This window comes from Callospermophilus lateralis, chromosome 4, assembly GCF_048772815.1.
Source record: "Callospermophilus lateralis isolate mCalLat2 chromosome 4, mCalLat2.hap1, whole genome shotgun sequence".
In the NCBI taxonomy this organism is placed as follows: Eukaryota; Metazoa; Chordata; class Mammalia; order Rodentia; family Sciuridae; genus Callospermophilus; species Callospermophilus lateralis.
The window spans coordinates 164,381,231-164,395,791 of record NC_135308.1 but is presented as its reverse complement, the minus strand read 5'-3'; the positions used below and the strand labels follow the sequence as shown (position 1 = coordinate 164,395,791).

The 14,561-nt window shown below is 49.4% G+C and overlaps 1 protein-coding gene across 3 annotated transcripts in view; it reads right to left on the bottom strand.

Moving 5' to 3' along the window:
- Positions 1-10,292, bottom strand: part of Tbc1d22a (TBC1 domain family member 22A) — a 324,253-nt gene extending 313,961 nt beyond the window's left edge. For all 3 annotated transcript variants that reach the window (XM_076853389.2, XM_076853391.2, XM_076853390.2), the window contains exon 1: positions 10,092-10,292. In XM_076853389.2, coding sequence (XP_076709504.2) covers positions 10,092-10,153 — 62 coding nt within the window. In that variant the 5' untranslated portion in view covers positions 10,154-10,292. The remainder of the gene's footprint in view (positions 1-10,091) is intronic.
- Positions 10,293-14,561: the final 4,269 nt, after the last annotated feature.

The window sequence follows — 14,561 nt, the reverse complement described above, 5'->3', positions numbered from 1 at the left end:
GGAAAATGATTCTCAAACAAGGATCTCCAGATGGAACCACTGCTAACTCAGCCACTAACTCACCAGCCCACATTAAGAGGTCCCCACGAGTGTTATCTCTTCCTCCTGTTCACAGAAGCCCACCTCAGACAATGTCAGCACTGTCCACCAGCCCTCCAGCGGCAAGACAGTGCTCATCCTGCCTAACACCTTCCCCTGGCACTCCTTTCACCCAGTGGCCTCCTAGCTCTCCCTGGGCCAGGGTCTGACAACCAGAACTCCGACAGTCTCACTGCCCTGGACCATCATTCCATCTCCTCTCATCCTGACCACATTTCCACTTTCTCACAACTCAAGCTCTGTGAACAGCAATGCACAAGCCTAAGGGCCACAGTGTCCGGAGAGGAAGTACCCCACCACAGTCAGGGCCCATGTCTTTCAAGACCACCCAGAACTTCCTCCATCAGCCCAAACCCAGGCTCACCTTCCCTCCACAAGAGAACTGCAATAGCCCCCAGCTGCTCCAGCTCTGGCTTCAGCCCTGACCTCCGGTACCAGACGGGAAAAAATCACTTGCTGGCCTACAATCCTTCGAGGCCTCCCCATGGCCATTAGGAAAGAACTCGAAACTTCTCAGGTTCCCTGCCAGGCATGCACATGCTCTGCTGTCCTTCTCTAGGTGACGTGCACACACCCAGCCCAGTCACATCACCATCTTCACTGTAGGACACACAGTCAATCTAGAATATCACCGCTGGATAAACTGAACTGCCCACTCCTAAACGTCCCTGCTCTCTCTCGTCCCCTCTGCAGCAGGGCCATGGCCTCACTCTCTTCCACTGTACCATGGTCCTCACCTCCTCTAACCACTCTCTTCTCCTCAGCCATGGCCCTCACCTCCTCTACCCCTCTCCTCCCCTCTGTTCCTGTGGCCCTCACCTCCTCTACCCCTCTCCTCCCCTCTGTTCCTGTGGCCCTCACCTCCTCTACCCACTCTCTTCCCTCGACCTCCTCTACCTACTCTCTTCCCTCGACCATGGCCCTCATCCCCTTTTGGTCCTCTTCCCCTCAGCCATGGCCCTCACCTCCTCTCACTCGGGTCTTCCACATGGCCATGGCCATGGCTCTCATCCTGGATTCCAGTTTGGCCTTGTCCTCCCTGGGCCACATGAGTCTGGCCTGTCTCCTTGACTGAGTGAGCCTGGTCTGGCACACAGCAAGAGCACAAGAGATGGAAGTAAGAGGTCTAATCAGACTGTCCCTGCTCAGAATCTTCCCCAGCTGCAAACATAAAACAGCTTCCGGTCTAAACTCCCAAGCACACTACTCTCAGCAACTGACCCCTCCCTGCCTGCCAGCCATACAGCCTGTCCTTGTCACTGACTCCAGGCTCCTCTATTCTCAGGGAGCTATCGCAACATGCTACTGACTTTTCTACAACCTCACCTGGGTTCACACCCTTCCAAGGCCAAGAAGGCCCTGCCCAGCCAATATTCCCACGCCCAATAAAAGGGCCTAAAGGGAAAGACCATGTCACCTCATTCATAATATTTCCCACCCACCCTGCCATGAGTTCCTAGTCCCCCCACTGCCATGCTGACCACAAACTCCCCTGGGGCAGAAGTCCCAGCTGGCATCTCTACCTCCTCAGCAAGGGGACCCATCCCCTCTGCACACCCCAGGGCCTGCTGTGCACAGAGGGCATCCAGAGACTGCTTGGTTAGTCTTTTTTTTTTTTTTAAACAATGTAAACATTTGAATGACTAGGGATTTTTTTTCTTTGAAGAAATTTTTCTAAAAACACAGTACATCCCTCATAATAGATACTACCAGATAACATCTCTTAAAAGTTCCTGTGCTTTTGTGCTTGATCAGTTGTAATAGAGCCAGGTCATGATGGGTTAGGAAAGCCCATCTGGCTGACACACAAAACACCACCAAGGCTCTGGTGACTGGTTTGCTATGGAAAATTAACCAAGACAGGGATTAATTCAAAAAGAAAACAAAACAGGGACCACACCAACATTTCTTTTATTTTTTTTAAGAGAGAGAGAATTTTTTAATATTTATTTTGTAGTTTTTGGTGGACACAACATCTTTATTTTATTTTTAATGTGGTGCTGAGGATCGAACCCAGCGCCCCGCACATGCCAGGCAAGCCCACTACCACTTGAGCCACATCCCCAGCTCACACCAACATTTCTTTAAGAACCACTACATCAAGCAGCAGTCACTGTACAAGGATTATCATGCGCCTGAGGACACTGAGTGTCAGACAGACTCTCAGAAGGGGGGCACATGTTATTCCCCACCCCAAAAGCAAGTCCCGAGGTCCCAACAGGAGGAGGAAACTATGGTCAAACCTATAAAACTATGGTTAATGCTCCTCATCACTCTTCCTCCCAGATTCCACTCCACGTCAATTCTGAAAGAAGCAAAGCAGCAGCTCCCTTTTCCTGCCCCCAGGGCCAATCTGTAGGGAAGCCCACCCCCTTCTGGCTGGCCACCTGCCAACACATTCTGTGAAGACAACAGAAGCCACGGGTCAAGCAGCCTCTGAAGTGCACAATGACACTGAGGGACTTGTCCCCTCTCCAAGACCTAGTCCTTTGCTCTGCCTCTCCACCTGTGCCATGCCCAAACCCACTCTGCTGAGGGTTCATCACTCATCCAGAGGACAGGGTCTAGCATGTTTGTATCTCCAGGTATAAGTCCATTTCCCATCAATGCAGCAAGAAAAGCACACCAGGGAGAAGCAACTGCGGCTGGTGGCACATTGAGGAGCTCTACCACGGGTCTGGCATCTGGTACAGTGTGCTTGAGGAAAAAGATGGAATCCTACTCACATGCCAGGCCAAAATATCCCTCTATAATCCAACCCTGGAGGGTAAACCCTGAGACAAGCAAGAACACCTGGGAAGAAACACGTGGAACAGAGCAAATGCTTTCAGGTGCCCAGGCACACTGTGGGCCAGGGAGCCAGAAAGGCCTCTGCCTCAGATAGGTGGACCAGCATAGGCAGGCCCCAATCTCCAAGGAGCATGGGCCTTGGGCAGAGGCTCAGCTTCCTCACTGCTGCCCAAGCAGGGAGGCAGGCAGTCATGGAAGAGAACCCCCATAATGCCAGGCCCCGCCCGCACCCAGGCCCCACCCCAACAGCATCCTCAGCTCTGGCTCTGACTGCAGTAAGGGAATCCACAGCTTCTCTAACCAGCTGAGCACATCAAATTTTATGTGCCTCGTCATGACCCTCAGCACTTGGGGGTGGAACTCCACACATTTCCCCAGGAAAGAGGAAATGACATTTCAGAAAGAGAGAACAGGAAGGCTGGGCATACTCAAAACAAAGTATCCCTTAGCAGGGCACCCCCAAAATGGGAAGAACGCAGGAGCCCCGTTCCCTCCTCAGTCCCTCAGGGCTCAGACACCTCTACCCTCTCTGCAAAGGGCACCAGGCTGAACCTAGAAGCTGCTGCTCACCTTGCCCCAGAAGAACCCCAGAGAGGTCTCCAGGCCCTGGCCTCTGGCTAAGAAGCCAAGCCTCTGGCTAAGCTCAGCAGGCTCCAAGGACAGCGGGCCCAGCAAGTCCTATGGGAGTTCTCCCCACCCTCGGACCCCCTCAGAGATGTGCAAAAAGGGCTGCAGGGCACAGATACAAGGCATGTGCTAAGACATCAAGAGCACAAACTGTGGACACTGATTCCTTAGGTTCAAGCCCAGGCTATCTCCCAAACTGAATGACTCTGAACAAGTGATTCAGCTTTCAAGTCTGCTTCCTCATCTGTAAGACAGGGAGCCCCTTCCCCACTGCAGCTGCTATAAAGATTGGCCCAAGGCAAGCGCTGAACAATCACTAGAACGAGGTGTCCTCCACAGCCTGGTCCTTCTGGGCTTCCATCTCCACACCATGAGCACAGCACAGAGCACCTGCCCTGGGACCGCTCGGCACAGACCTCTCCCTGGAGTCTTCAAAAGTGAACCCTGTGCTAGGTCATTCCTACTCCCAAACACAGTGACGATCAGGTCCTCTACCCCTCACTCTCCTGATAGCAGGAACACCAGCAACTGTTCCAGGACCCCCACGGCACCAAAAGGGGCTGCACAGAGCAGACCAGCACATTGCTGAAGCTGGTCTTGAACTTGTGATCCTCCTGTCTCTAGCTCCCGAGTTGCTGGGATTATTAGCGGCATCACCACACTGAGCTCTTTAATTTTAAATGAAGACAAAAATTACTTAACAAATCCTGACTAATAAATGCTGACTAGTGTGAGAAACAGTGCTAAGAGCCACAGCCAATTAATATGATGCATGGCATTTTTGATTGAAAGGTGATGCCAGCTAGCCATTGAGATGATATGATTATGTTAAAAATTACATTCATAAGGATACCGGACTCCTGCTGTTTATCTAGGCCTGCTGCGGGACTCCTGGAGAGTTCCCATTGGTTGGGAAAGTGCAGTAGGAGGGAATTCCGGGGGAGGAACTGGCTCTGGGGTTCCGGGAGGAGATCAGCGGAACGCCGCGTGTGTGGATCAGGAATCTTCCCGGGCGCATACGTGGTATTGGCCGTGGTATTGGCGGCTATTTCAAAAATAAAGTTTGTTCCTGTTTGAGTGGCTCGTGATCTTGTGCCCAGACAGACTGCGGCACTTACAGTTGCAGGACTAAGATCCCCATTCTCCTGACTGTCAGTGGAAGGCCATTCCCAGTTTCTAAAGATACTCACATTCCTTGGTTCATGACCCCCTCCTCCACATGCAAGGCCAGCAACTTTGGACCAAGTCCATATCACCACGAATCACTCTGGCCACTTTTAGGAATCTGTATGGTTACATAGGGCCCACTAAACAATCCACACAACCCCCTCGTGTCAGGCTCCGCTGACTGGCAGCCTCAATTCCCCTCTGTCATGTAACAAAACAGTTCCAGGAATGAAGAAGCAGATATTTTTGGAGGACTGGGAGTCTTTCCACTACACGCCAATCCCCTGGCCCAGAACCTGCACCGGTGACATCCCGCTTAGCAGTGAATGTGGGAGCTCCTCCGGCCACAGGCACCTGAACCCAGCCACTCCTCCCTGCAAGAGTACTCTCAGGCAGCCTGGCTCCTTCTCCACTTCCAGACCTCATCTCAGGCAGGATGTGCTCAGGGAGGACACGACCATTCTATCCACACAGGACCCTGTTATTCTGCCAATGTGCCCATAGTGCTGCCTCCCAGGGCGCACCAGCCAGCATTTGTACCTCTGTGCTGGCTGCCCCTGCTCCTCTAGCCTCCTTGGGCCATGTCTGCTTGCCTACATTCAACATAGCCGATGGGACCTCAGAGGCGTTTACCACATCTGAATGACTTCATTATCCCCCAGCAACACCTCTCCTTCAGCTGGTGACAGACACTGGCCTGCTGAGCTGACTATCCCATTTGCTCAGATTCCTCCTGGGTCCAACAGTGGAAGCTGACAGAACCAGGCACTCAGACCTGCCTCTGCTCCAGCTGCGTCCCAAGCACCATGAACTTGCTGTAGTCAAGCTGGCCTTTCTTGACACATGGCCTTACAAATGTCATGCCACACATGCCAGGCTCAAGCCTAGCTCCTGTCAGCAGAGTTGTGCTAAAACAGCAAACACCACACCCCCGCTGAAAGGCTGCCTGTGTTCCTGAACCCAGCGCGCAGGGTTTGCCTTGCGGTGGAATTCCAAATGCAACTGTGGAAAGCAACAGCCTTCGAGCACCAAGCGAGTCCACAGCCCAAGAAAGAGCAGGCCTCAGAGAGTCAGAGACCACAGTTCCAGACTCTGACCACATGCCTCTGCCTCTCCCCACCATCGAGACTGAGGTTTGCTAGAGCTTCCTACCTAGTCCCAGGGCTTCTACCCTTGCTCCACTCATACCTCCAGTCTCAGTGGAGCAGCCAAAGAAATCCTGTTACACCAAGGCAGCCCATGCCACACCTCTGCTCAAGCCTCCATAGGCCCCTCACCCCTTCAGAATGAATGCATAACAATCTATCCTTCACTGTGACCACAAGACTGGCTGTAGTCACACTGGCCACTTGCTGCTCTCCTCAAATATCCCAGCCCCACTGCTGGGTCAGCACCTTGGTGCCTGCTCATCCCTCTGCCTGAACTGCTCTTCTCTCAGCTGCCCAGGAGGCTTTCCCTCACCTCCTGCAAATCTTTACACAAATGGCATTTTCTCAGTGAGGAGGTCCCCAAGCACCTTATCACCATGAAACCCTCCCTCTTGTACCTGCCTCTGAGCTACCTACCCGCCTTTCCCACCTCAAGTTTTGTCAGTAGTTATCACCTCCCAACAGTGAAACTCTCTCTTGGTGGTTACTGATCCTCTGCTCTTCCACATCGTTGAGTTCCGTGAAAACACAGATCTTATTTTGTTCACTGATGTAACCATCACACCTGGAGCCAGTCCAGGCATAAAGCATGGATCAAATAAACACTGGATAAATAACTTATCAAACTCTCAAAACTAGTCCTAGAGGCCTCTCCTTTTCTAATCAAAGAGAATCCACCTAGACCAAACAAACCTTCCCCTGGACACCATAGCCACACAGGTCTAATACAATCCCCTCACATTTTGGATGCAGAAACCAATGGCTTCAGCGTGACAAGACATGGTGAATGTCAAACAGATAACAGAAAGAGAAGGCTAGAACCCACCCAACTCCTACTCAGAGGTCTTTCTACTAGACCACATTTGGCTGCCTCATCCAGAAAGGCAATTTCTAAAGAAAAAAGATGAAAAGAAATTTAAGGTGAAAAAGAAAGTCTCAAATACACAACCAAAAACCAGGGGGTGCGCAGAACAGAGGGTTTACCAATAAGACCAACTCTCATGCAGCACATGACCTTGACCTCTTCAGACCAATGTGGAAGAGTCTGGATGAACCACCATTTCTCAGTACTAACAATGTAAGATGAGGCACACTCCCTAACCTTGCAGAATTCACTGCCTGGTGAAAAAGGTAACTCATAAAAGAATACCAAAGTTCAAGCTGCACATCTACAGGCAAAGCTTTAAAAAGAGGCATGCTGCAGGTGAATTCTGAAAAGTAAGAAAAGAAAGCCCAGCAAAGGGAGGGAAGGAACATTCAGGTAGACCACAAGAGCTCAAAAGCGAGAGGCACTAAACAGCATGGAACAACGAAGAACCCAGAAGCCCATTAGCACTGCTGAGGGCAAAGTTCAAAGAGAGGCTGGGTGGGAGATGTGGCTAAACATTTTGAGTAGTGATGAGGTTATAAAGGGCCTTAGATGTCATGCAAAAACATCCACCTGTGGCATGACATTGCAAGAGAATTGACCAACGGGTTTTAACCCAGTCTGCCTCAGTGAGTGTTGCCTAGAGGACAAAGCATGTGTTTTACAAACTACAAAATAACGGTAAACATAACACTTATGAAACACCAAGAACAGGACCAGTCGACCTGAGTGCTTGATAAACATCAGCCACATGTCATGGCATCTTTAAGGGTTGTGCTGTACAGGTCCCTCCACAGTCAGGTATACTATGGTAGGTGTAGTCTCCCTCCTGGGTTTGCCTGTTGGAGGTTCATTATCATGGGAACCACTGGCAAAGCCACAGGAGCCTGGTTAGCAGCTCCTGTGTGGGCAGTGACCACCACCTACTGATAGAAAAAACACACCATAACAACTCTTCTTCATGGAGAGTTCCATTCTGTCACAGGTGAGGGCCATAGAATGGAAAGCAACCCAGAGGCTGGAGAGGCCTCTCTTTTGGGCCCAACTTCTTGAATTTGCCTTGCCCTCTTCAGTAACAGCCTCTGACAACTCTCAAAACTCCACTGCATCTCTGTAACTGTACTGGAAGCTGCTCTCAAAAGGGCCTAAGACACAGCATGGCACCAAACTCCAAGGCTGGCTAATGCCACTTTCACAAAAGAAACTGGAGGCCATATTAGTTTCCTTTGGCTGCCACCACAAATATAGTGGCTTAAAATAACAGACATGTACTATCAGTTATGGAGACCACAATCGTGAAATTGAAGTATCAGCAGGGCCATGCTCTCTAAGAAACTCTAAGGGAGGATCCTTCTCAGGCACTTCCAGCTTCTGGTGGCTGCCAGCCATTCCTGGCTCTCATTGCCTTGTAAACATGTGGCTCCAACCTCTATGTCCGTCTTCCTTATGACTCTGAGTCTGTGTTCAAATTTCCCTTTTCTTATGAGGACACTGGTCTTTGGATTAGAGCCAATCCAAATCCAAGACTTGTTAATTTTGCAAAGATCCCATTTCCAAAAAAAGTTCACACTCACAGGTTCCAGACAGACTTGAACTTAGAGAAGACACCACTCAACTCAGTACAAAGACAAACTACCAAGAGACACCATCTTCAATCCAAAGGTTTATTCACTGTTTTAACTACACAACAGCTCTATTATTCTTCCTTCTCCTTTGATTGTTAAGAACTAATTAGAGGGCCCTGGATGTAGCCCAGTAGCAGAGAGCTTGCCTAGCATGCAGGAAGACTTGGGTTCTATCCCCAGCACCACTAATAATAATAATAATAGGGGCTGGGGTTATGGCTCAGTGGTAGAGCGCTGGCCTCGCATGTGTGAGACCCTGGGTTTGATCCTCAGCACCACATAAAAATAAATAAGTGAAATAAAGGTATTGTGTCCAACTACAACTAAAAAAATAAATATTTTTAAAAAATAATAATAACAACAACAACAACTAGAATTTAGATGAAAGGGTCCAAAACCTCAAGCCCTAAAAGCAACATATAAAAGTTATACTGCCATGGGATCCTTTTCCCTGTCACCACTAGGACCTCCTATACCCTACTATTTCAGAATTTTCACCTTATCTTGGACCCTAACATTGGTTTTGATGAAAACTCATATTGTTCAGTCAACACTGGCAGAGTAAAACAGGGACTCTGGCCACCTTTGATAGCTCCCTTCAAGTCACTGTATCTGCGCCATCAGTAACTCCTGGCTAACTCCCCAAGACGCTGAAAAACAAGCTTTTCTGACTGGATGAAGTGAGTGCCAAAGTTTACGATTCTAAAACTCACACGATGGGGTCTACTGTGAAACAAAGGCGCACAGAACACTTCACCGTGCTCATGAGGATTCTACTTATTTTATATCACAATTCTTAATTTTCAAGATCGCAGGCTTTCGCCTCGGGATAGAACAAACTGGAAATCTTGAAGCGCTCGCCTCCGACCAGTTCCCACCAATAGCTGATCTCACCCGAGGTATCTCCCAGGTAGCACCCTCCTTCCCCAGGGCCCCAGGTAGCTCCCTCCTTCCCCAGGGTCCCAGGTAGCACCCTCCTTCCCCCGGGCCCCAGGTAGCACCCTCCTTCCCCCGGGCCCCAGGTAGCACCCTCCTTCCCCAGGGCCCCAGGTAGCACGCTCCTTCCCCAGGGCCCCAGGTAGCACGCTCCTTCCCCAGGGTCTCAGGTAGCACGCTCCTTCCCCAGGGCCTCAGGTAGCACCCTCCATCCCCAGGGCCCCAGGTAGCACCCTCCATCCCCAGGGCCCCAGGTAGCACCCTCCTTCCCCAGGGCCCCAGGTAGCACCCTCCATCCCCAGGGCCCCAGGTAGCACCCTCCTTCCCCAGGGCCCCAGGTAGCACGCTCCTTCCCCAGGGCCTCAGGTAGCACCCTCCATCCCCAGGGCCCAGCGACAGAGGACTTTGAAGCTGTACGACTTCCAAGGTGCACCCAGATATTAAATTTTTTCACTGTAATTTGTTTCCTGCGTTCGTTGACACAATTCTGGAGTTGGTTTTGGGGCCAGAAAGTGGGAAGATGGGAATTCTCAGGGCGCCTCCAACGCTCCTGCAGGCTCCAGGCCAGAGCCGCAGCCCAGCAGAGCGGGAGGCCCTTCGCGCCGGCCCAACGCCCGGCCCGGATGCCCCGGAGCCTCCGAGTCCGCGCTTCGGACAGCCCCCGGCGGCGCCTCTCCTTCTGACCAGCCCGCACTCCGGGCGGCCACTGGCACCGCCGGGACCCCACGGAATCCCCTCCCTAGACCCCGTCTCCACCCGCAGCCCGGCAGGTCAACTCAGCCACCTGACCTCTGACCCCTGACCCGACCCGGTGCTCCTTGTCACACCCACCTGCCCGGGACCTTGCTGTTGCTGCGCTTCCAGAACTGCTTCCTGGCCCCGTCGCTGGCCATGGTCCCTCCTCATCCCTCACGTCCGCTGCCCCAACACTCCGAGTGTGGCCGGCCCGCCCCCGGCAGCCCTTTCCCGTAACCCGGGCGGCCCCAGAGCACTCCCGGGACTCCTCAGCGTAGAGCCCAGAGGCTCTTCCGCCTCGCTCCGGAAGTTGTGGATCCGCGCGCCCGGAAGTCCCGCCTCCGCCCAGGCGGCGTGTGACGTCATTACAGCGCGACGCTGGGAGGTGAGCGCGTTCCTGGCGCGGAGGCGGAAGGCGGAGGCGGAGGTGAGTTGGTTGTCTTCGTGGAGGCTCCGGCCCGGAGGCCTGAGCGCAGCATTACCACAGCCAAGTCGGCCCGGTGTCCGTCGCCGGTTCGTTTATTGAGCGCCTTCCAGAGACTGACCCTAGACCAAAGCGGCAAGGCCCGGTTCTGGACCTGGAGCCCATTTGTTGCTTGGGAAGCAGACCCCGCAGAAGGTGTGCCCCGCACCGCTTCGCCGGACACGAGTGGGCTTCAGTAAATACTGAGGACGGGCACGTGTACCATGTTGCGGGGCGGGCGACACAACCACGAAGTGACGTGGAGCGAGTCCAGGCCGCGGGCCAGGCGTCAGGTGAAGTTTGAGCACCGACGGAGCGTGAAGCGTTGTCCTGGCCGGCGCTCGACCACTTGGACACACGCTGCTTGGAATGTGGCCGTTGCTCACTGGGGTGTGTTTTGGGGTGAAATGCATACGGGACTCCAGTGGCTTGGTGTGAAAATAATAACTTTTACGTTGATTGCATGTTGAATGACAATATTTGGATATATTGGAGGCGATAGAATGTGTTGTTAAAATCATTTGTTGTTTTTTTTTCTTTTCCCTGAAGATTGTACCTAGCAAGGCGCTACCACTGAGCTCGTCCTGAGCTCTCTTTGTTGCCAAAAGCTTGGACCTTTTCCTCGATGCCAATCCAATAAGGAGGACACACTTTTGAGAAAAAAGAGAAACACAGGAAGATTCCTGTCCCAAAGGCTATGATTCTGCCTATCTGCAGGAACCAGGGAACTTTTATAGAGGTGATTCAGAGAAAATGAGACTAGGGAGGAGAGATCAGGAAGGAGAAGATGGGGTAAGGGAAGAAGTTTAAGGAAAAGAAGATAAGGTAAAAGAAAAAAAAAAAAAGTGTTTCAAAGCCACACGGGATATGGTCAAAGCATCTCATCAAGTGAACGTGTTACATCTTTATTTTTATTTTGACACAGTCTCGGTAGGATTACAGTCATGCATACTTTTTTTTTTTTTTAATGTCACTACCAGAAAAGTTGAAATTGCGTATGGGTTTGCATTATGTTTATGTGGCCTTAAACCAAAGTTGGGGGTGGGGGAGACTGGCATTACAGGCTGAAGTTTTGTTTTTTGTTTGTTTTCCCATTTAGATGAGTTTTAATACAACATTTAGGAGCTTCTGGAAACACCATAAGTTTTAGAACTAATTACATTGTATTCTTTTCAGGCCAGCTGCTTGGTAGGAAAAAAACAATACCATTGAACTACACCCTCAGCTCCTGATTATATTTTCTGATTAATGAAAGCTGGAGAGGCTGAGGCAGGAGGATCTCAAGGTCAAAACCTGCCTCCGCAACTTCTGGAGGCCCTACTTAGTGAGATCCTGTCACAAAATAAAAAAGTAGAAAGGGCTAGGGATTTGGTAGAGTGGTTAAGTGCCTCTGAGTTCAGTTGCTGGTGCCAAAAAAAAATTTTTTTTCCATGCCTCTTCATATACTGGTGAGTATAATCAATTTAGTACTTGTTCCATGCTAGGTGTCCCACTAAGGTACTTTATATGCGTAATCTCAATCATTCCAACCATGTCCTCAGGAGTATACAGCAGCCTGAAAGGCTCTATTAACTCTCATAACACTCAACTTTTATACTTGCTAATAGCAAATCCTTCTACAATTCTGCATGCCCTGCAACATCTACCTGACCACATTTTTATTATATCTGTGTTCATTTTGAGCTTGTAGGATATTGCCAAGTATGGCCTGTGTCTTATCCATAGCAACAGCCTCAACACCTCACACAAGAGGCCTTCCATAAATGCTTGAAAATGGATGACAACCGCAGGAACTCAAGGTATCCCCTTTTGCCATGGTGATAGAAACTCCCAGGAATCTCCACCCAGCAATCTCAATGGATCCTTGGTGACCCCTTTCAAACAACTACTAGGTGCTCAGGGATCCTTTGTGGCATAGCTATAAGAACTCTCCTGGGCTTAATGTCTCTACACAACCTCAAGAAATTTCCAGAGATCTGTAAAATGATGACTTCTAAAGGACCCTTTACTTACAGCCTCAGGAACTCTCCTGGAATCCTCTGCTAATGGAATTCAGGACAGCCCCAGAGATGAACTCCAAATACCTGTTCTTTACAGCTCAGTCTGACTTATTGCAAGAATCAGTGAATGGAACTGGGCAAAGTGATGCATGTCTGTCATTCCAACAACTGGGGAGGCTGAGACAAGGATCGCAAGTTTGAGGCCCATCTGGGCAAATTGGCAAGACCCTGTCTCAAAAATTTTTAAGAGGGCTAGGATGTAATTTAGAGGAAGAACATTCCTAGGTTCAATTCTTGATATTGCAAAAAAGAAAAAAAAATCAGGACAGAAATTAAAATGATGGAAGCAGAAAGGAAGGGAAAACAAAGTTTGCCCGAAAAAATTGACAGTGACTAGTCAGATGCAGTCCTTCCCCATAGTTTACTGTAGGCGTCCTAACTGCTGTCTTGGAAGAAGTAGTAAAACATTGACTTGAAGGCTTCTAGACTGGCTAAGCAAAAAATTACTAGTGCCCCCAAAAAGTAGGAAAGGAGGGAGTGAGCCAGTTTGCAACATAAATTTATGATTGGTTTTAGACATGCTGGATTTGGGTCATAGATATTAAATCTCAGCCATGCACTAGATTAGAGAACACAATTTGGCCAAAAATTAAGCAAGGTCTTAGAGGGGACGCCAGAGCAGAGTGAGAAGACTGGTGATCAGAAACAGGTCAAGGTCATCACAGTCAAAAAGACAAAGCCAGGGTAGTTCGTTTCCAGAGATGCATCTAAGCAAAGGGGACAGATGAAATTCAAAAGTGGAGCCTGGTAGAAGGCCAGGTTTGAAAGCCAAAGTGATAACAGATGTGGAATCTGGGAGTAGGACCTATGTAGATATTAAACAGGACACATCCCCAAATCCCAGAGCTACAAAATGAGCAGAACCCTTTTTATTCATTTTTCTTTTTTAAGGAAGACATGGGGAAATGCTAATTGGAAGTGCATATAGGTGCACATTGTTGGGGATGGAACCCAGGGCCTCATGCACACTAGGCAAGTGCTCTACCACTGAACTATATCCCCAGCTCTCTCTAAGACGAGATCTAAGAAATAACCCAGCTGATTTCAAATTTCTGGGTTCAAATGATCCTCTCAGCTCAACCTTCCAAGTAGCTAGAACTACAGGTGTGGGAAGTAATTTTTGTACAACAAACTTACTAGGCTTATAATTGCTACTATTTAAGACAAATGCAAACTAATGTACCATTTCACACTTAACAGACTGGCAAAAATTAAAAATCTATCAATGTCAAAATTGATGAGAACAAGCTGGGTGCAGTAGCACACGCCTGTAATCTCAGCAGCTCAGGAGGCTGAGGCAGGAGGGTGGTGAATTCAAAACCAGCCTCAGCAAAAACAAAGCACTAAGCAACTCAGGGAGACCCTGTGTCTAAATAAAATACAAAATAGGGCTGGGGATGTGGCTCAGTAAGTAATTGAGAGCCCCCCAAGTTCAATCCCCAGTACCCCCCAAAAAAATGATGATCCCATGGGTTTTATGAAAAGAGCTTTCATGCCTTGCTAGAAGAGGTATAAATGGTTTGATACCATTGAGTGACCATTTAGAAATTTCTAGTAAAGATACCCAGCAATTCCCACTAGGTATTTGCCATGGAGCAACTTGCCAAGATGTCCAGACAAGAATATTTGTTGTGCCATTGCTTCTAGTGATGGTGGGGGGTTAGAGGGAAAAGCACTCAAAGTGTGATCTACAGGAGAATTGACAAATTGCAGTTATCCAATAGAATACCATATGGTAGTATAAAAGGAATAAATTGATTTTGCATACATCTGTGTTAATTTCACAAACCATTGAGAAAAATTTCTTATGAATGCATATGATATAATACCAGCTAATTCTCTTGTTAATTTTTAGTTGTCAATGGATCTTTAATGGTGCTGAGGATCAAAATCAGGGCCTCACACATGCCAGGCAAGTGCTGTACCACTGAGCCACAACTCCAGCCCCCAGTACTATTGTTTTCTTAATCTATAAATAACAAGTTTTCCAAAGCATGAGAATGTTAAGAGCTAAATGCAGAAGAGTAGTTGCCTCTGGGTGTT